Source organism: Leuciscus leuciscus (genome assembly GCF_965113295.1).
Source record: "Leuciscus leuciscus genome assembly, chromosome: 10".
Taxonomy (NCBI): Eukaryota; Metazoa; Chordata; class Actinopteri; order Cypriniformes; family Leuciscidae; genus Leuciscus; species Leuciscus leuciscus.
In genome coordinates this window covers 25,859,931-25,881,874 of record NC_138734.1, presented here as the reverse complement: position 1 = coordinate 25,881,874, position 21,944 = coordinate 25,859,931, and the positions used below count along the sequence as shown (strand labels likewise).

Below are 21,944 nucleotides of genomic sequence, written 5' to 3'. Positions count from 1 at the left end.
GTGCAAAATGATGATCATATTCACATGCTAAGGTAACTCAAAGAATATTATTGTTGTGTATGGTAAATGTACAAAACATGGACACTATTGTACTGGGCACCAGATGTGTTTGATGGAAGCGGGCGGGGCTAAAAGACTGAAAGTCAATTGGCTGTATTTTCATGGATAGAGTTTAGTTACAGTGGTTTAATATGAGTTTTTTTTTGTTTTGTTTTTTTGCCATTTAATGCTATATGTATTTTCAGGTAAAGTCTAGATGTATTTTTTTTTTTTTTTTTTTTGGTACCCGTCTTTACCTGTATGTGGTAGTGACATCTGGTCTTTGAACAGGCAGAATGGCTCCACCTCTCAGGTGTAAACCGAGTTTATCTTCGGGCAGGTGCATGTTAACTTTCATTTTGCGTTCTGTAATCTTTGTCTCCTAAAAAACAAATCAAAACATTACACTGTAAATATATACAGTATATATAATATGAAATATAATGTGTATACAAAAGTAATACATTTTAAATTACATCAAGATATATGTATTAATTTCAGGTATCAATTAAAACAGATTTATTTAGAATCAGCAAATTAGATTTAGGATCAGAGTCATAGTTTATAGATAACTTGGTATTCACCATCACTTTCATAAAAAGACAAAGATAATCTGAAACCCCACATTAATTCATTAGTGATGTTACAGTAATAACAATAACTGTAATCACTATAATATTACAGCAGAAACTGAGCTTAACATGCTGATTTTCAGTATGGTTTTCATTGTTAATTCGTCTCATACTGGCTGAGTTCCCCATCTCTTGCACAAGACCCCTCACCCCATCTCTCTGACTGTGCGACTAGGTCAATGCCGAGACAGACATTGAGTCTCCGCTCTATCCATAAGTAATTTTAGATCCAATCAGATTCTCCGTGTAGCTCCTCTCCATCAAACTTTCTCTTCCTCTGCCAGGGTCATTTAAGACCTGCTTTGCCAATCACGACTTATGTAATCGACCCGTTCTGGGACGCACAACACATTGACGCAATGGACCAATCCTATCAGTGATCTGATCGCTGGTAGTTTATCTGGATAGAGCACTAACCACACTCTCAAACAAAAACCTCTAGAGGAAGTTTCAAGCACAGATTTTACTGGAATAATTCACACAAACATGTACAATTTTGATGATGGTCTTACCGTCTCAAAGTCATACCAGATGGCATCTGGGATATAGGCCTCCACAGTTGTAACACCCTATAACAGAAGAACCAGCCGTGTTAAAGACATAAAGACGTGTGAAAGCATATGTGCATGTTGAACATAATGACAGAAATTATTTTAATGATTTAATAATGAGCATGATTCATTAAACTAATGGGCAGGCCCTCAGGGATGGTGTTTTTTTTTTTGAGAGAGAGAGAGAGAGAGATTTGGTCCTCCTGTCATGGTTTTTCAAGCTTCAGAAAGAGAGAATACAAGTGAGATTTTGGAGAGTAAGAAGCTGACAGAAAGAGGAGCAGCAAACGAACCAAAAGACAAGATGATTCATGCCTGTGCCTAAGGGAAACCCAACTGTACATTTCTGATGGTGGCACTCTAATATATTCATATGAAGCTGAAAGCAATCTGAACTGAGGAACTGGGTGACTTTAAGACAGGGACAGTGTTTCTTAAAACGAGAGATACTCCAGATAATGATTAACCTGAGCCACGTTTGACACCACTGTAAATGTAAACACTTGGGAAACATAAACAGCCTACAGTTAGTAACTAAACTAATCAGCAGAAGGTCCATGGAAATTGAATTTTATTTTATTTAGTCCTTTTTAACTTAATCCTAAACCCTAGGGATAACTACAAAACAACTCAAACACACAAGCAAGCAAATAAACAAACAAACAAACGAATAAATAAATAAATAGATAGATAGATAGATAGATAGATAGATAGATAGATAGATAGATAGATAGATAGATAGATAGATAGATAGATAGATAGATAGATAGATAGATAAATAAATAAAATTTTGGACTGTAAGATTGTTTTATGTTTTTGAAATTAGTCTCTTCTGCTCCCCAAGGCTGCATTTATTTGACCAAAAATACAGTAAAAACAGTAATACTGTGAGATATGATTGCAATTTAAAATAACAGTTCTATTTGAATATAGTTTAAAATGTAATTTATTCCTGTGATGGCAAAAACAAATTTTGTGAAATATTATGCAATATATTTTCAAATGTAATTTATTCATGTGATGCAAAGCGGAATTTTATATACATATTTATCATTTTAATAGCAATTATTATTAGATATAGTTATTATATATCCTTTATATATTATTGTTTTTATGATTTATATTTTTTTTTTACATTTGAGAGCCAGAGCAGTCCTGACCCCCACACAGCGGTGGCTTCTCCCTCTTTGAAGCTCACCAACATTCTTGACTCTTTAATTGAGAGCGAAGATGAGCGAGAACATCTGAGCACTTAAAAAAGATGGCTAAGATGACAAAATCTCTGAAGGTGGGAATAGATTTCCCTAGTCAAAACCCATGTTGAGAAGATCAAAGTTCAACTGATCTGCAAGTTAGATGTCGGGTGTCATTAAATTAATGCTTGCGAGATGAAAAACAACAGCAGTTTTTCTTCCTTGCAACTTGTTTTAGCACCTAACAACTTTTTTTTTCAGACCACATGGTCCAGTAATTATCATTTTCATGCATCTGATGCATATGGATTTTGCAAGTGTTTACATCACATGCACTCCCTAAAGATTTTAAATAAACCCAACACTCTCGTCTCTTGACGTATGCGCATCAAACTTTCTCAAAACGGGCCTTTTGCAATGTTCTCGTGGGAAGCTCTTTGAACATGAAGGGTTTCAGTCATATTCTTGATAAAATTCACGAAGCCTGTTCAAACAATTCATCACCCATTTTCACATGGCCGCAATCTATATTCAGTTCTAATTTCTTCATAATGAGGTCGACGAACTCATTAGAAAGAGAGAAAAGGAGGAGATGGAAATGAAAAGAGTGAGAAAAAAGTCCCATCTTCCTCGCATTTGTCCCAGAGGAGGTCATCTGCATGTGCACACAGGAAGTCATACAACACAGTGAGTGTGTGTGTGTGTGTGTGTGTGTGTGTGTGTGTGTGTGTGTGTGTGTGTGTGTGTGTGTGTGTGTGTGTGTGTGTGTGTGTGTGTGTGTGTGTGTGTGTGTTTGTGTGTGTGTGTGTGTGTGTGTGCGTGTGTGTGTTCACTCACAGGATCCAACACAGGTGTGATGAGAAGGTGTGCTCCCCACAAGAACTGCTTGTGCACCGCCCAGGTTTCACTGTCGGAATAGAACCTGCAAAGCGACAAAACTATCTTATAAAGCAGTTTGTAGTTTGTTCCTGGATGCTGACTGGTTAATACAACTTTACATACATACATACACACATACACACATACATACATACATACATACATAAAGTTAATAAACACAAAACAAATGTTTGTTGTTGAGGATGACACTGTTTGCACATGCTTACGAACTCACTCATGCATCAAGGGACGCACTACGGTCTCTCCATTAACGTTGGCCTTGTAGAACAACGTGTAGAGGTACGGCAGAAGGTTGTATCGGATGTTAAGGTAATGCCTGGAGGAGTTCACCAAGAGGGAGTCAAGGCCGTATGCTGCAGGGTCCTGGTCCTGTTAGAAAAGGGACATCAAACTAGTCATGGAGAGCAAGCTGAAGAGCAAAGAGAGACCGAGAGGTAAATGGATTTTACTGTGGCTACTGATAATATGTTCATCATGGTGGAGAGCCATCGGTCCCGGAGACAGCCGAGGAATGATTACTCTCTGACTAAAAGGTCAAATCTTATTCATCTAATTTCACCAAGAATATCATTTTCCATTCATCCTCATTTGCCCTCTCAAACTCTCGCTCCGGAGGTCTGATTGCTTCTCTCACGCCAATCTCACAATGATGATTAGAGAAATAAATCTTCTACAAATAGCATTTAAAGAGAGAGGACACGTTTGTAATTCCGAGCATTGCCGTTGGGCTAGTAACACATAGCAGAGATGTTAGAAGAGGAAGACGCTTTGTACACTTAGACTGAATGTTTGTTGGTATTTGGAGGTCGGGACGTACACTGTAACCTTGTGCGTTGTGGTTACGGCTGAAGGGGTAGAACGCGCCGACTTGCATCCAACGTCTGCAAAGCTCCTCTGTTGAGTTGTCGAAGAACCCACAGATGTCCGCTCCATTCTGCCGAATAAAATCATGAGATTCATTATCTCTCCAGAGGAGGAAAAAATCACAATGAGAACTCTGTTTCTCCAGAACAGCGAGGTGATTAAATTGAGAATTTAAGGTATTTTTATTTTATTTTATGGAAAATACACCAGTCAACTCTTAAACGTCTCTCTAGAGTATAAGAAAAGACCACAAAAATTAGCTAATTGTTGCCAAAATACTGAAGTCTGCAATTAAAAGCCTCAAATATGAACTCATTCCAAAACCAAGTTGTCTCATTTGTGAATCTCAATCGAAATTTAAAAATAATATTTATTTTTTATTTATTTTTTTCAGATAGTCAACTTTAGATATTATTATAAAATTGGTGACTTATTTGTGTTTATTTTTGACTGGCTTATGGACTTTTCAGAGAGGCAGATCCTTAAAATAAGTTACTTAACTTAACTTATACTGTAACTTATGTTACAAAAACAGCCTTTTTCCACCTTAGAAACATTGCTAAGCTACGTAATATGCTATCAGTTTCTGATGCAGAAAAGTTAGTTCATGCATTCATGACCTCGAGACTGGATTACTGTAATGCTTTATTAGCTGGTTGTCCTGCATCCTCAATAAACAAGCTACAGTTAGTCCAAAATGCCGCCGCTAGAGTTCTTACGAGATCAAGAAAATATGATCATATAACACCGATTTTATCATCACTGCATTGGTTACCTATAAAGTTCCGTATTAATTACAAGGTATTGCTACTGACTTATAAAGCCCTAAACGGCTTAGCTCCAGTCTATTTAACGGATCTTCTATCGCCCTATAATCCATCGCGCTCTTTAAGATCACTAAATTCAAGGCTTTTGGTCATACCTAGGATATCCAGAACCACCAAAGGAGGGAGAGCATTTTCACATTTGGCTCCAAAACTCTGGAATAGTCTTCCTGATACTGTTCGTTGCTCAGACTCGCTCTCCCAGTTTAAAACTAGATTAAAGTCGCATCTCTTCAGCCAGGCATTCATATAATCCTACAGATCAAACTACAATCCGGCCTCTAGCTCATAAATGCCAGAGGAGAACTGGCCCCCGACTGAGCCTGGGTTCTCCCAAGGTTTTTTTTCTCCATTAGGTCACCTGATGGAGTTTTAGGACACCATTAGGTCACTTGATGGAGTTTTTCGGTTCCTTGCCACTGCTGCCTTTGGCTTGCTCAGTTGGGGATATTTTGGGGATATTTAATTTAATTTTATCAATCAATAAATTCCTCTTGAAACAAACTTTGTTGTATTATTTTAATTTAATACTGTGAAGCTGCTTTGATACGATCTGTATTGTGAAAAGCGCTATACAAATAAACTTGACTTGACTTGACTTGACTTAACCCCTTCAAGATCACAGATGTTTTTTTGTTTTTTTTTTGTTAAACGATATTATTGTTGTTCAACATTCACTACCCGTTAAAACATCACACTCTTACTTGATCTAGACAAACTGAGCATCATTAGAAAGATTTAAGACTTCAATATTTTGACCACTGTTTATGATAAATCTGGTTTGCAGTAACATTAATTTCTTAATTTATGCCAGGAGTGCAAAATTATTCATAACATTCAATATTTTGAATAGGAATCATCACTTCAATCACGTTTTCTCCGGTTTATTTGTGTTCACATGCATGCAAAATATCTCCTGATCTTTGAAAGAAAAATTCGATCTCAGTTGAGATTAAGTGGAGAGTTTTGCTGAAGTCTCCTATTTCTTAGATGTTTCTACTGAGAAAAAGACTCATGATTCTTCACAAGATATCTTAACAACTGTGCTCAGATTTGCAAGGGCACCAAAGTCTGAAATCAAAAATGAGAAATCTCAGTATTTGATCAAATATTTCTTATCAAGCCCAACTGATCTGAGATGCTCTCCATGTAAATTTTTCAGCTTTAAAAGCTATTAGCAACTCAGATTATACTCTATACTTTACAATCTTACTGTATGTCATTTATGGCTAATTTTAGTAACCAAGTTTAGTTTAGTTGGAATTTGTTGAGAAACATCTGAGACAATGTAGATAATTAAATAAGAATGCAATACTGTAATATACTGCATTTTATTTGAGAACTCACAAGCTATGAAATATAAAACTCTGGCCAATATGGGACAGTTATATACTGTTATAATGATAATAAAATAAGAGGTTTAAAAAACGATTTACCTCAAAGTACAAATCACAGTACGTTTGGTGATCAGATAATATTGTGCAAGGCCTGCTTTTAAACGCAGCAATAACAAGAGATGTTTACATCGTCTGTCCAATGATGAATTCATTGGATCTGACTGTTGAGTCAGCCAGTCAATGTTAACTCAATTCAACCTGAACACTGAGTCCAAACGCCCATTCAATTTCTCATTGCGTTTCATGGAAACATAATCAAAACCAAAAGCTTTTTCTAAATGCTTTCCATGTCTCTCAGTGGGGCTGTTGCGTTTTGAAGAAAGACTGGTGTCTACAATCGATTACCCATATTTGAAAAGTCATTTTATTTGGACACATAAACTGAATGAAACCACTTACGTAAGGGATTCCGAAAAGGTTAAACTCCAGCATGCCTGGTATGGCCCACTTAATGTCATTCCAGTTGGCACCGTTGTCGCCCAACCAGTGCCCAGCGTATTTGCCCACCCCGGGGAAGGAAGAGCGGGTAAAGACCATGGAACGGCTGTTCCCAAACACTGCTTTCGCCGCCCTGGAAGCAAAAACACAATTTTAGAGCTAAAGGGAGTGTTGGCACCAGAATAAAAAGACATAAAGGAGGGCATTTAAAAGACACAACGCCAAGTAGGGTGGCCCAGGAAACCATAAGAGATGAAAAGACATACAAGCAGGAGTTAAGTGGGAGTTAAGCTGAATGAGAGAGGAGGCGTAAAGGAACGAGAGTGGAACAAATCAATGATGTAGAAATTACAAGATGAGTAAAACAGATTTCCTGCTGAAAATAAAAGGAGCAAGCATGTTACAACTCAACTCTCTTCACCCCCCTTTGAGGAAAACATCCTGCCATATGACAGTAAAACACTGAGTCATGTGTGATGCTTGAGTCACTACTGCTGACTCAGAGCTGTCGTGTGCTGTCCTACATTCATCAAATAAATCATTTCAAAACTTTTTGCTGAAAAACACAACAATTATTATTCCTTTATTATCATTTAACTTTGTCATTTAAATGTAAAGTAAATACTAAAATTGTAGGTAAAGATATTTACCAATGGATAATACAATAACAAATAACAACAATATTGCATAACTCTGATATTCTCTATAGCATCAGCATTCATTGCATCCATATCCACAGAATTCATATCTATTCCACTGTCACACAATTTTTAAGAGAACAAACACATTTAAGCAATTCCCCAAAATGCACAAATAATTTATATGACTCCAGCAGTTTTAAAATGTTTACTCGCAAACATTTTTTTTATCATATTTCTGAAGCCAGTTCTCCAGAGCAAAAAATATGCATCCTCCACAATGTCTCATGCCAAAAAAAAAAAAAAAAAAAAAAATCTTAAAATGACATCAAGGGTGTATGATCAAGAAAGTCCCTGCATCTTATTTCCAACTTTAAAAACATGCTTGCAAAATTAAGAAAATTAGTTTGTTATAGAGAGGCAACATTGTGCAATAGATGGTTAAAGTAATTTTGGTAACACTTTAGTTTAGGGTCCAACTCTCTCAATTAAAGTTGCTTATTAGCATATAGAGTGTGGAAAAAACAAAACTTACTTCTCAGTGGCCAAGACCATAGAGTACCCATAGAGACTGTGGACATCATAGTGGTTCCCCCATTTCTGTTTAGCATCCATACATAAGGTCTTACTGTACATCAGGTCATCAAGGACATCTTTAGAGCCGAATGGAAATAAAGAGTACGGATGTTTACAGATGGTGAGGAAATGCTTAGCTGATATGCATCTGCTATGAATAAATCTAACGGTAGATGCATTTCAGACTCACGTGGGGTGAATGGAGGATAGTTGAGTTTGTTTTCAGAGCAGCCTTTAATGCCTCCCTTCACAAAATTGGCCACCTCATTCATGTCCTTAGAAATAAAACAGCAATTAGTTCAGCGCTCCCTAATTCAGGCAGCAAATTATCTCGAGATTAAAGCATCACCCTTTAGGGAGGCTTTAAAGTCAACATGAAATGGCATTCGGAACCATTTTACTTTCAGAATGCAAGTCAGAATATTTCGTGAAAAAAAAACAAAAAAAACAAGATGGCCAGAACTTGATTTTATCAACCAGGAATTGATTGGATGGTGTAAAGTTTCTAGATTTAAATATTTAAAAAAATGCATTTTCTGTAAAGCTGCTTTGAAACAATATGTCCAGAAAAAAGCGCTATACAAATAAACATTAATTGGAATTTTTTATATCATGTTGACTTTAAAGCTTTTGCAGTTTATACTGTTCTGTATAGATCAGATGGAGTTTAAAATCCTACAGCGATGTTTATAGAGCTTTGCTGTGTTCGAATATCATGATTAATACATATTGAGTCAGTGACATATCATATTGATTCGGAGACTGTAGGAAGTTGGAGATAGGAATCAGAACATTTTTCATGACCTTTCATGACCTTTCTACCAAGTCGTAAAATGATCAAGTTCAATATTTGGCCACGGGTAATGATCTCTGTGGGTTACTTACAATCCAGAGAGCATCATGCTTGACTTCTTTGTGGAATCGTGAAATTTCATCAACCCACCAATCAATGCAAGCCTCGTTTGTGTAGTCAGGAAACACAGTTTCCCCCGGCCAGACCTGTGACATGAGAGAGAGGGGAGGAGGAAATATGCTTAACTGTCATTATAGAGTAAATAAATAAATATGCATTTATTAAAAGTAGCCTATATACTATTTCTTTTTATTATTTGGGTAAAATTCTCTTGTTTTATGAGATTCAATCACAAACATCACAATCTTTCACAGATGACACTTAGCACTGCCGCTTTCATTTTATTTATGTCTTTATGTTTTTAAGCCACGGGCGTTTCCATTTCCTCTTGTGTTCTTTTCTTTTCCTCATCTCACATGGCTCTGAGGTGCATGAAAGTGTGATATTAAACTCTAATGTAAAATCAATGCACACATTGACCTGAAATAAAACTATAAAAAAGCAATTAGCATCTGCCTCTGCCTAACCGGCTAAATAATCACAAGTGATATTGCCATGTGATATGTGTCTTGTTGCCTTGAGGGGTGGTTAATAAATGATCTAACTCAAGGTTACAAATGTTAAATTAATGGCCTCTCTCATGGGTATCACATGGCAACTCCAAATGTCCTTCATTTTCTCGATGTCTCTTTACTTATTCTACTTCTTTATAAATACCTATTCTAATTTTTACAAGGTTCAATTTTGTTTTTACAGTTTTACATGACATCACAAGTTTAATTCTTAAACTGTCAGTAAATACAATATAATCGTTTCTTAAAATAGAATTGGAAAATTAATGGGTTAAAAGGTGGAAGGTACGTTTTTCCTTTATGTTTATCGCGTACAAACGGCAATGTTGTCCAAATGATTTCCGTTCACACGGATTAAAAATGTTGTTGGCGATGTCACTTTGTAAAGAAAAACTATGTGCCTATAGACTAAACACGTAATAAAACATGCGCATGACGTCAACGTTTTACAAATTCAAACTTTTGTAGTTTACAGTTACACAGAGACAATAATGATTTTCAGTCCCCCAAAACGCCATTGTTGTGTAAATGAACGACTAAAACACATAAAAAGTTTTCAGTTTTTAGTTGAAAACAGTGTTGTGTAAACGGCCCCGCATTCAACTTGATGATTACAGGCTTTTAGTTATTTTGAGAAAGTGCTGTAGTACAATCCTCCACCACAAAACTGTAACGTAAACAGTTAATGATTATACTTAATATATAGAGAGAAAGAATATATATAGAAGTCTCTAAAGCTCATCAAGGCTGCATTTATTTGATTAAAAATACAGTCAAATCAGTCAATTGTGAAACATTATTACAATTAAAAATAACTTTTTTTTATTTGAATATAATTTAAAATGTCATTTATTCCTGTGATGCAAAGCTGAATTTTCAGCATCATTACTTCACATGATCCTTTAGAAATTATTCTAAAATGAATTATATGATATATTTACAGTAAAAATTGTGAATTGTACTAAAACAAGAGAACAAATTCTTAATTTGTGGGAACGAGTTTCTAATTCATGCATGGTCATGATATATATATATGAAATATATATATATTTCTTTATTTTTTGTATAGAAAACATATATATTTTAATTACACTTTTTTTAACCAATACACCAAAAATTTGTCCCAGACCAGGCTACTCTGGTTACGCTGTATGTTATCTGTTCCCATTAGCGTAAAAATGCAGATGTCCAACAACAATTACTAAAACAAAACATTGTGAAAACCATTCAGTTCAGTAAGTTTTATAAATAAGAGCCGGTTTTCCAATTCCAATTCCAACCCTAGTAACAATTAAGCAACAAAATATACCACGATCAGGAGTATCTTTGGAGGATCTTACCTCTCCTAGTAAAGGTGTTTCACCATCTGATTCAGTGACCCAAACTTTAGCAGCATGTCCCCTGTCAAGTGTTTCATAGGGTCCATTTATCCTTGAACTTGTGGACACAGCAGGATCCTACCAAAAAGGGTACTTTTAAACACTCTAAAAAAAAACACTGAAAACACTGAAATATATGACTCAAAACTTGCTATTGCCTACTGTCCAGAATCTGAAATAACTTGCCAACCTATAAAACTCTAAACCTTAGCATAAATATAACTTCGATAGCAATGGCTCACCAGTATGATGATGTATTTCTGCCCTTTATCATGCATGTAGTCAGCAAACTGAGGCAAATCCTTAAAGGTATCCATATCGTAGGTGAAGATCTTTTTGTTCTCCATGTAGTCAATATCAGTGATCTGGGCGTCCTGAAACACAAAACATGTGGACATAAATAATGGTTTGGCGTTGAGTCCCTTAAAATCAAAGTTTTCTTCTCTCATTGAACATCCTGTTTCACTTCAGCATCAAATCATGGAAGTTAAATAGGTTGTTAATGTTAATATTTGTATCAGGCTATTCTCGCTGAAGTCTTGTCCATAACTAATCCTTTATGCCTTTCTTTTGCATGCCAACATTGTCCATTCACTGTTGTCAGTTTTGATTTTTGAAGGCTTGACTTCCATCGAACATCAGCAGATGGTGAGATTCTCCAGCCAGTAATTTGCTCATGCTAATCAGACGGAGATGCAATATCCTGACATGCTAATGCCCTCTTTGTTCGAATCACATCAAACATTGAGCTTCAATACATCTTTCGGCAATTAAAACCCTACCATAAGGTGCTAAACGTTTCTAACTGCGTATACAGGTGAAATTCACATATGTGAAGTTATTATTAATAAAGCTTTGTTCCGTGCTTCCGATCGTGGCTTTGAAGTGCAGGATGGAATCAAATTTTGTAGAACAAAGTGAGGACCCCTCCTTCTGTTCCTGGCACTTACATACGGAAGGCCGGCCTGTCGGTTCCTCTCCACGACTGTCTTCACATTGTCCAGGCTGCCGTAGTCCCAGCGAGAGATCTGGAAGCCCAGAGACCAGTATGGAGGGATGAAAGGCCTGCCAATCAGCTGGAGACACATAAAGCAATGTTAAACACGCTGGACATCACAGGACTCCCTCAGGCCAAAGGTTCATCTGGGCATATATGATTTTACTTCAACCTTCAGCACGAGATGACATCAATTAGCAGGGATGAAGTTTTGGTAAGAATTTATGGCGTTCTCCTGATCACCCTGTCAAAGTTGTACAAGTGTATGTATGTATGTATGTATATATATATATATATATATATATATATATATATATATATATATATATATATATATATATATATGAATATAGGTCTTATCCATTTTTATTTCAGATTGAGTACTACAAAGTAAATAGCTAGCTGAAACAAAAATATATATATATATATATATATATTTTTTATATATCAGCTATATATCAGAGAGTGTGGAGAAATAGGGAGGACAACAAATTATAATATTGCTTTATGTATATGTCATTAGTGTTTTATCTTTGCATTTAATAATATGTGTAATTAATAACACAACATTTAATGGTTATATACTGTACAAAAACATTTGATGGCAGAATTCTGCAAATGACCAATCAGAATCAAGTATTCCAGAAAATTGTGTAATACATTTTTTTGTTTTATTTATTTATTTATTTATTTATTTATTTATTTAACCTTTATTTATCCATGTAAACTGTTTGAGAACCACTTCTCATTTACAAACTCATGACCTGGCAAAGTTGTAAATTTAATAGAAAATAAATATTCATAATATGTTTTTATAATGTTTATGATTTATATTATAGTGGTTAAGCTGTCATTTTACAAAAAGTAAATAAATAAATAATTGACTGCAGAATACTATAACTGACCAATCAGTATTTTTGCATAATACATTTTAGTATTTTGTTTAAAATATTTCCACAGTAAAAATATATAACAATTCATAAATATGAATGAATAAACAATCTATAAAATGTATTATTATACAAGATTTGATGCATTCAACTTCTGACTCTGTTACAATATGAAATGTTTAAAACATATTTGTAGCTTTTTTTTTGTCACACTTTATTTTGATAAGAAACTTTAGACATTTAACTAACTATAAATAACTTTGCAACTACATCTCAACTAACTCTGATTAGAGTATTAGACAGTTAAGTTAGGGTTAGGCTTAGTAGAATAAGTTGTACTTGCAAGATTTCTAAGTCAGTGTCTTTTAGGGGACCAATGTTACTTATAGTTAGTAGAATGTTTAAGTGGACTATCAAAATAAAGTTTTACAACTTTCTCTTTTTTGCTTTCAGATCGGACTCGGGTTTCCCACATACTTCCATGTGTAGTGTGTACTGCCCACCTCGCCATGTCTCTATCTAACACGTAAAAGCATTTCTAAAATGCAGACAATTTTGTCAACAAGTGTTGTTAGTGTTTCTATTTATATGCGACAGCAACGCTCACCTTCGTGAACTCGCCCACCACTGCCTCCGGTGTGTCTCCAACCAGGATGTAGAAGTCCAAAACTCCTCCAATAGTTCGGAAGGTTACAGCCGGAGCAGGCTGGATAGTCACCTCTGCACACAGACATTAAAAAAATTAAATTACCCTAATTTGCTAACCTTAAGCAAAAGCAGCCATTCCAAACACACAAGCACATCAAGACGCACTATATATGCTGTGCACAGACATTACAAATCATTTTGTTAAAGATTATGACTTTAGCCCACGGCAAAGCTCATGTTTGTGACTGGGAATGCAAAAAAAAACAAAAAAAAACAATGGCAATGACAAAATAAAACGACTGTTTACCCATAGCATTGCTGTTCATGAGGAAAACTCCAATGGATTGGCCACTGTCATCTTCCAGACATGTGAAATAGGGGTAGTGTCCGTACAGGTTGTGTGTGCCCTGGGGTAGGAAAAGGCATTAATGTTTGTCATGGCAAATGTGTCATAAAACATTTATGACATTGTCTTGAACACAAATGCCAGAGCTAATCCCACACAGAAGTTTTGTTAAGTAACCTAAACAATGTGCTTCATGTTAAATATTTAAATTAATTGTTTTATTCATGTTAATATGACAAAATGAACCTGATTACATTGGGTTATTCCAACAAAAGTAATTTATATGAGTAAGATTAGTTATAAATAGCTAATTAAAGGTAAAGTTAACCGAAAAAACGACAATTCTACCATCATTTAGTCATTTCTTCTCTGGAACACAATATATAACTTATTCAATATATTTTAAGTCCTCTGATATCATGCAATAATTTTAAGTTGTAATTCACTGAAAATCTTGATATCCGCCCTAGATCTCGGAAAAATAGCTATGTTGTTCAGACTGATTCATTTCTTACATTCAACGATGACTCACTGATCCGATTGCAGCAATTATCAGTGAACAATAAAAATTGTATTTCAGTCATTTGACTTCAGAATATTTGGAATATGTTGCATGATGTGTATTAACTACTTCTATGATTATTTTATGATGCGTTTGCATCCTTTTTGAAGCTTGACATCCTTAATCCTTCATTCCAGAATGGCCAGGATATCCCTCAAAAACTTGCCTAAAACGTTGTATTCCAGTGAAGAAAGTAAGTCATACTGGTTTGGAATAGTGAAAATGTTGTGACTCACGCCATTGGGAAAAGCATCTCTTGTGAAGATAGGCCAGGTCCTCCAGTTGGTGTCATGGCGGAAGGTCTGATGGACATGCTCTCCAAGTCCATAAATATTGTGAGAGGGGAGTTTAGCTGAGAGCTGAAGGTACTGATCAGCAAAAACCAGCGGCCCAAGGGTTGTGTCAAACCTGATGGAGCAAGAGGTTTAGAAATGTTGTAAATAGTAAGTTTATAATTCATTTTGTGGGTGAATGTCATGAAACCCTTAACTAACATGTGTACAGTTTCACCCTTCCAGCATGTCATCAAGAGGGGTCTGAAAACACTGAAAATGCACGTCCAAACCACATGAAAACACAACTATCGACTGATAGGATCGGAAGGATCATCTTCTGTAACGTAAGGAAAATGTCTGCCTATTCCCAAAACCAAATCTAAACTGACTGCTAAGAATCTTTCTGTGACAAACACATCTTCTTATCTAAACTTCTACTTGGAGTTTTAAAAATAATATTACTAAAAAGATAAGGTAATCAGCATATTACGCAACTACACTTCTTATGAAATACCAATATATGCTGAAACCTCTATATGAACCATGCATTTCTATGATTAAAGCCATTATTGTTAGGCTTTAAAGTAATACAGTTCAGGAGATAAAAGATTACCGATCCATTTATTGTTTTGCAACATGCATACAGACAACAAGAAAATGGTCACGTAAAGGGAAATGTGGCTTTTGTTGCCTATTCTTTGGAAATAAGGTCCATTTCTCAATGGGCAATCCTGCTATTGAAAGTTTTAATAAAGAAAGAAGCATCTAATTTGGATCATTTGATGTATGTATAAAGTCTGTTTCACACATATTGCATCTGCAGTGTTTGAGCATTGCAACAGCGGTCACAGATTGAGCTTTCACAGCGTAAAACAGAAATGTAGCTTTGTAATGGATGTCTAGCTTGCTACACTGATAATGTCCTTCGATAAATGTTAAATTATAAAATGGTTGTCAGTTTGAAAACTAATACACTTTTTTTGTAAACTTTAATTTTTAAATGTTTAAATTACTTAAGCATCATATATTGCATATCTGTACTGCAGAAATATATTGACAACAAAGTTTAAATGGCATTCTCACTCAGTTTTAGTATACAGTGTGCACTAAAAGTTCGCCCATGCCTTGCTGCTTCTGCTATGCTCTCTCATTTAATATGAATGAGTTCTGTTTTAAAAAGGCCCCCAAACTGAATATACATTACTTAAGTGACAGATGCAACATCCATAAAGCTGGCCTGATACAATCAAACAATCAAATTCGACTTGAACATGTGTAAGAACTAGGAATCAGAACTGGCCATTTCCCTGCCTTTCATTTTCAACAGTGTACAAAAAAAACCGCACAGATGACGGCAGACAATAACAAAAGGAAACAAAACAATTTCCATCTAGAGCATGTAGACAGCGAGACGAAGACCAGCTCCTTTACAAAAAGCTTGTTTGCATTGCTTCAGGCTTCTTTCAGACCTATTCGGATTCCCTCATTCTATTCATGCTTCTAATTTCTGTCTTTTTTGGTGTTATTGTGATTGCTCTTTATATAGTCAAAGAAACAATTTAAAATGATTCTATGCTGTATTGTTAACGATGCACTGAGCTCACAAAGAGTCAACATATAATCCATCTGTGAAAAGGAAGAGAAAAGACAAAAAGCTCCCAAGTGGACGCCACTTACAGGAGTTTTTCGGGAGATGTTCTCCAAACTTTCAGTCCAAAGGGCTTATGGATCAGCTCCATTCTGTATTTTAGGGTGCCGGTGGGAGGACTGGAAGGGAGATTCTGCACATGCTCGTGAGGAACCTCATACCTGTTTTGCTTTGAATCAGTGATCTGGTAACAAAGAGAACATTGCACGTCATTATAAACATGTTTACACTGACATGATGTCGTGGCTATTTGTGTCAGTTGGTAAACAGACCTTAAATCGAAAGCGGTTTTCTGTCTGCATTTCAGCGTAGAAGGTCAACTCTTTAATATCAGCTCCAAATAGAGATGGAGCGTCCATTCTTGTCAGCTTGGCCTCAATATCTACAGCAAAACATTTTCCAAAGAGGTCTTGGTGAATTGTCTGCTTCACACTGATTGTTTTTTATTATTTTTTTATAAAGAAACTGGGAAAGAAACACATTAAACCATTACAATTTTGAAGTAGAAAAACTGAAATAATATTTCCGATAACACTTGTGACCCTGGATCACAAAAAACAGCCATAAGTTGCACGGGTATATTTGTGGCAATAGCCAAAAATACATTGTATGGGTCAAAAGTATCGATTTTTCTTTTATGCCAACAATCATTAGGATATTAAGTAAAGATCATGTTCCATGAAGATATTTTGTAAATATCCTACCGTAAATATAAAAAACATTTATTTTTGTGAGTGAATGGAGCACAATCGCGAATATAAATGGACAACTTTAAAGGCGATTTTCTCAATGTTTAGATTTTTGGCACCCTCAGATTCCAGATTTTCAAATAGTTTTATATCGGCCAAATATTGTCCTATCCTAACAAACCATACATCAATGGAAAGCTTATTTGTTCAGCTTCCAGATGACATATACGTCTCAAAAATGTCGTGGTTTTGTGGATGTAAGGTCTCATTTGTTAGCATTAGTTAATGTATTAACTAACATGAACTAACAGTGAGCATTATTATTTTATTTATTTTTTTACAATTTGAAAAAAGAAAAAAGAAAAAAATCTGTGAGTATGTTTGTGTATTTTCTGAAGGAAATGTAAGATGTGTGGCTCAAGTCCTTCATTCAATGGAATTTTAAATGAGGTATCACTTATGTCCATAGTACAAATGTTTACAAGTTTATCTTAAACCCATATTATGATCAAAAGTCATGGTAAGCAAACACTGCTAATAAAAAAAATAAAAAATAAATAAAAAAAGCCTTCTTTTAAGCCTTGAAATATCTCAATAATCTTTATTTATCACCACAAGACCAGGGTTAGTGGAATTTGATTCACACGATATCGGCAATTAAAGAATAATAAAAAGAGACTGTTCCACCTGATATAACCTTGATCAAGGGTACGATGGTGATATCTCATGGTGACATCCACTATTCCACACCACTCCCAATTTATAAACATTCTCTGTGTAATTGGCTCGTGACAAAAGAGGTATTAGGAAGACTTATCTTAAACCCAATGATACATGTCATAATGTTTTATCACAGCAACGTCTCGTTTCAGGCTGAACTCACGTGTGCTGTCAGGCTTGCTTTCACTGACCACGCTGTAGCCGTGGTTTTTGGAGAAGAAGCACCAGGGGACGTTTGTCTCATTCAGGGGGCTCCAACAGCATGCTCTGTCTGAACATTTTTGCTGTAAGGACACACAGGAAGATTCAGAAAAGAATGCTGGAAGTTTTTACGGAATGTAGTAGGCCATGTCCACTTCAGTTTACCTGGGAAGCACCGCCATCTGGAAAACAGTCCACTCTCTCTCCATCTGGAATTTTGGGACATTCCGGGACAATGTCTGATCCTGAACCTGAATCTGAAATAGCAAATAACCATCATGATATACTTTAACAGATTTTAAGCAACATACAATGAAAACAGTAATATCGTGCAATATTATTACAATTTAAAATAACTGTTTTCTATTGGAATTTATTTTAAAATGTCATTTATTCCTGTGATGCAAAGCTGAATTTTCAGCATCACTATACTCATCATACTTTAGTCTTCAGTGTCACATGATGCTTCAGTGTCACATGATCATTCTTATATGCCGATTAGCTGCTCAAAAAACATTACTCATTGTCAAAAGCAGCTGTGATGCCTAATACGTTTTTTTTATTTTTTTATTATATATATATATATATATATATATATATACATACATACATACATACATATCCTTAAAACGTAACTGTTGCAAAATCACTAGTAACCAAACTCTGGCTTATTGCCATACAACATACATTTACAAGGTCATAATTTTTCAAACGTACATAGTATATAACCCAACAGATGTTATTTTGTAATCATTGACCAGTATGCAATCTGATATAATCATAAACCAAACACCACATTTATCTAAATTACCTGCTACATGTGATGTTTTCCAAAAATGTGTATACTGTATATATTGCTTTTGTAACCTGATCTCCATCAGTACCCTGTACCCCTAAAACAAGGTCATATGCATGAAACCATAGAGACTCCCCCCACTCATCCATCTGTCCGAGGCTCAATTTGTTCCCTTTAAATATAAACCACTTGACCAACATCAGGGCGGTAAATTGAAATTGAGAGTGACAGCTGTCATAATAACCCTGTCTGTGCGTGCTTGAGCCCTCGTCCCCATGTGAGCCATTCACCAATGTCTCTGTATACTGTCTCTGCTTTTGGTTTTCTCACTGCTGGGTGTCCTTGATAACAATCAGGGTGGACATATTTATTTTATTTTTTTTAGTGGAACAGACGCACATTTCTCACTGTCCTTGACGAAGTGGGCGCAGTTTTTTGTCGTTAATAAACTACTCCTCAAGAGCTGCAGTCCCACTCGACAATATGTTAGCCCTCAGTCCACAATGCTTTTTTGAGGTAATAATTTGTGTCTAATATCTCTGTCAAACATCACAGTACTACATTGAATGAAATATTCAACTTGTAAAGAGGGAGATCATATTGGTTATTTATTTTGTAATAATAGAACTTAAAAAAAATTAAAAAAATCCATGCATAGTTTATACATGTGTGCTTGTGTCTCTGCATGTCGTCATTCAAAGAGATAATACTGGCATCTCATCACCTACCTTCTCTCATCACCCCTGGTTCCCCAGTGGCCAGTACAACGACCAATGCGACAGCGACCACCAGCACCAATGAAAACAACACCATCAGGGTCACCTCCAACCCTGAGAAGTGCCGCTTTCCCATCTGATTAACACACACACACACACACACACATACAAAGTATAATCAAACAGCATCCAGTAATTCATCTTCCTGCACGTCTTTGACATACGCAGTACATGTCCTTGAGTCTGTGTATGAAATGCAGAGAATAATATTCAAAAGGTTTTTCACTTTTGCCATATTTTGTTTCTTCGTCACTAAGTTTAAAGTTACTGCTTTTTGAGATGTATTCTTGTACATGAAAGGGTTAAAGATGTGAAACATCCAACAATAACAGGACAAAACATTCAGAAACATTTGGAACACACACACTGTCTTTTCTGCCAATTCTGCATTAAGTCTGTTAATGTTGTCCAAATGGTGTTTAGCATGTTTCTTCTCTATTTCTGCTTTGTTTTGTTCAAAAAGAGAAACTGCATGCTGCATCAGTAACAATCTGTTACTGTACCATCTACACTCTGTATTGTCTTCCATCTTTTATTTGAACCCAACTCAGTCTTTTTCAACAAAACACCCAATTTTTCAGTATTTAAAAAAATATTGTTGACTTGAATCGATTCACATGACAAAAAAGAATAGCGACCTAATTGTTCTTATGGATCAAACAGTCTCGATTTAATTTCAGTACTTCAAAGTTGAATTGATCGTTTTTTTTTTTCATTTTCACAGCAGCTTGTGGGTTGAAACAATCCTATCAAGATAACATTTTTGGAAAGGATTCTTGTCTAGCTAAACAACTGAACATTTGTACATGCAGTAAATGGCATATGAAGCGTCATAAAAGTCAAGATAACAAAAATCATCTTTTGACAGCTATGTATTTCAGCTGAATTTATACATGGACGTCTTATATCAGATGATAATGTATTATACATTGAATATATATATATATATTACATTTCAATAAATTTTTACAAATTCTTTCATTTAAATATATTCTATTTACCTTCACTATTGTTAGTTGGAAATTCACTGTTGTTAATTCCTTCTTTTCCAGTCTTGTGTGCAGTTGAAGTCGGAGCACACTAAAGAAGAGCAGAGCTGGAATGCCTACTTTATGTTGCAAAATAATTAAATTAAAATCGTGGGTGGGTGTGTTTGTGTTTTACAGCTTTACAACCATGATTTGTTTTGCATGATGGGTCTCTACCAAAGGTCGTGGTTATAAAGTAGTGCCCCTTGAGACAAAGTGTATTTGTATCCATTCAGGAATCATTCACAGACAATGGTTTAACCATTTGTTCCTCGCATTGTGCTGTTAGTTTATGTAAGCATTTACTAAAATGCTTACATAATGTAAACATGTAAACATTTCTTCTTTATTGATGATGTTTATGTTATCTCATTCACCTGAAATGATATTAATGGGTACTTTATCATTATAGTATTGTTTATCAGTACATTTTACAAACCCCCATGCTGAATTTAGCTGTCAAATGAACGAGCTGTTACGGAAAGTCTTTAGCACCACATCTGTGTTGAATAAAAATCATTTTGCAAGATATTTTCCGTTCCAAAAATATTACATGAACTCTTTCAAACTGCTTCAAAGAAGCAATTAGACAATACTGGCTTCATGAGACATTCAGATTTAAGCTCGAAATGTGTGATTTCCTTTCAGTGATGTGTTGAATGAGAGCTTAGAGACATACAATTATTCTCAGACTAATAAGTATATTTTAATGAAGCAATTACATGTGGCGTTCATGGGCTTCTTTAAGGCTTTATTAAGTTGGATTGTTTTATGATCTGAGGATTGACCTTTGAGCTGAAAGAGATGAGACGTGCATGGAAAAAAAAAAAAATCTTGTTACTTGTTGCCTGACTGTTTTTTGATAGATAGACAGACAGACAGACAGACAGACAGACAGATATATAGATAGATATAGTCGCCAAAATCACATCCCCTTGTTTACCTACTATTTCAGACCATGGGTCATCAGTTCTACAGAAAAGCATTGTGTGACAGACTCTGCTTAACCTGACCCGTAGAGTCTATTGTGTGATGTAGCACTCGAAACTGAAGCAAACTGTCAGGTATAATAGCTCTCCTTCACCTCACTGAAAACTACTTGGTGGTGATGATACCATTAGAGTCAGAGCTATAGTGCTGACTGCATCATGCTTTCTCTAGCGCTAGCACAATGAGCCACAATGAGCTAGCATAGCGATTTCTCCAGATGTGCCTATAAGCCCACAGTCAAGCTTTGATGGCCATATCAGGTTAAGAGCAACGCAAGCAGCTATCAGAGCTGAAAGCTGGTTCCAACTGAAGGAATCAATACCTTGGGATTGAATTGCCAGCTCTACTTTGAGGTACTAGAATTGGATTGGAGCTGCAGGTCCAATGTGTGAGAGAATAGATTTTGAGTCGGCTGTGGGAAAATGGATGCGGAACAAAACTGAAACAGATTCACAATTCACAAATCCAGCCAAATTGCACTGAGTACGGAGACTGCAGTGGATAATAATGGAAGACGACGAG

The 21,944-nt window shown here is 35.6% G+C and overlaps 1 protein-coding gene and 1 long non-coding RNA gene across 2 annotated transcripts in view; both read right to left on the bottom strand.

The window, feature by feature from the left end:
• The window catches only part of si (sucrase-isomaltase), a 52,453-nt gene extending 31,862 nt beyond the window's left edge, over nt 1-20,591 (bottom strand). The window contains exons 1-21 of the mRNA XM_082182847.1: nt 20,406-20,591; nt 19,357-19,480; nt 17,998-18,089; nt 17,795-17,915; nt 16,495-16,604; nt 16,252-16,406; nt 14,536-14,707; nt 13,699-13,798; nt 13,351-13,463; nt 11,807-11,932; nt 11,099-11,230; nt 10,818-10,934; nt 8,938-9,051; nt 8,243-8,327; nt 8,012-8,129; nt 6,800-6,971; nt 4,133-4,249; nt 3,530-3,684; nt 3,253-3,337; nt 1,184-1,240; nt 297-421 (exon numbers count right to left, since the gene is read on the bottom strand). Coding sequence (XP_082038973.1) covers nt 297-421; nt 1,184-1,240; nt 3,253-3,337; nt 3,530-3,684; nt 4,133-4,249; nt 6,800-6,971; nt 8,012-8,129; nt 8,243-8,327; nt 8,938-9,051; nt 10,818-10,934; nt 11,099-11,230; nt 11,807-11,932; nt 13,351-13,463; nt 13,699-13,798; nt 14,536-14,707; nt 16,252-16,406; nt 16,495-16,604; nt 17,795-17,915; nt 17,998-18,089; nt 19,357-19,480 — 2,390 coding nt within the window. The 5' untranslated portion in view covers nt 20,406-20,591. The remainder of the gene's footprint in view (nt 1-296; nt 422-1,183; nt 1,241-3,252; nt 3,338-3,529; nt 3,685-4,132; nt 4,250-6,799; nt 6,972-8,011; nt 8,130-8,242; nt 8,328-8,937; nt 9,052-10,817; nt 10,935-11,098; nt 11,231-11,806; nt 11,933-13,350; nt 13,464-13,698; nt 13,799-14,535; nt 14,708-16,251; nt 16,407-16,494; nt 16,605-17,794; nt 17,916-17,997; nt 18,090-19,356; nt 19,481-20,405) is intronic.
• On the bottom strand, nt 4,547-6,790 carry LOC309508661. The gene is made up of 2 exons (XR_014209651.1): nt 5,613-6,790; nt 4,547-4,679 (listed from the first exon to the last, which is right to left on the bottom strand). It is a non-coding gene; the product is annotated as an uncharacterized lncRNA (long non-coding RNA).
• Nucleotides 20,592-21,944: the final 1,353 nt, after the last annotated feature.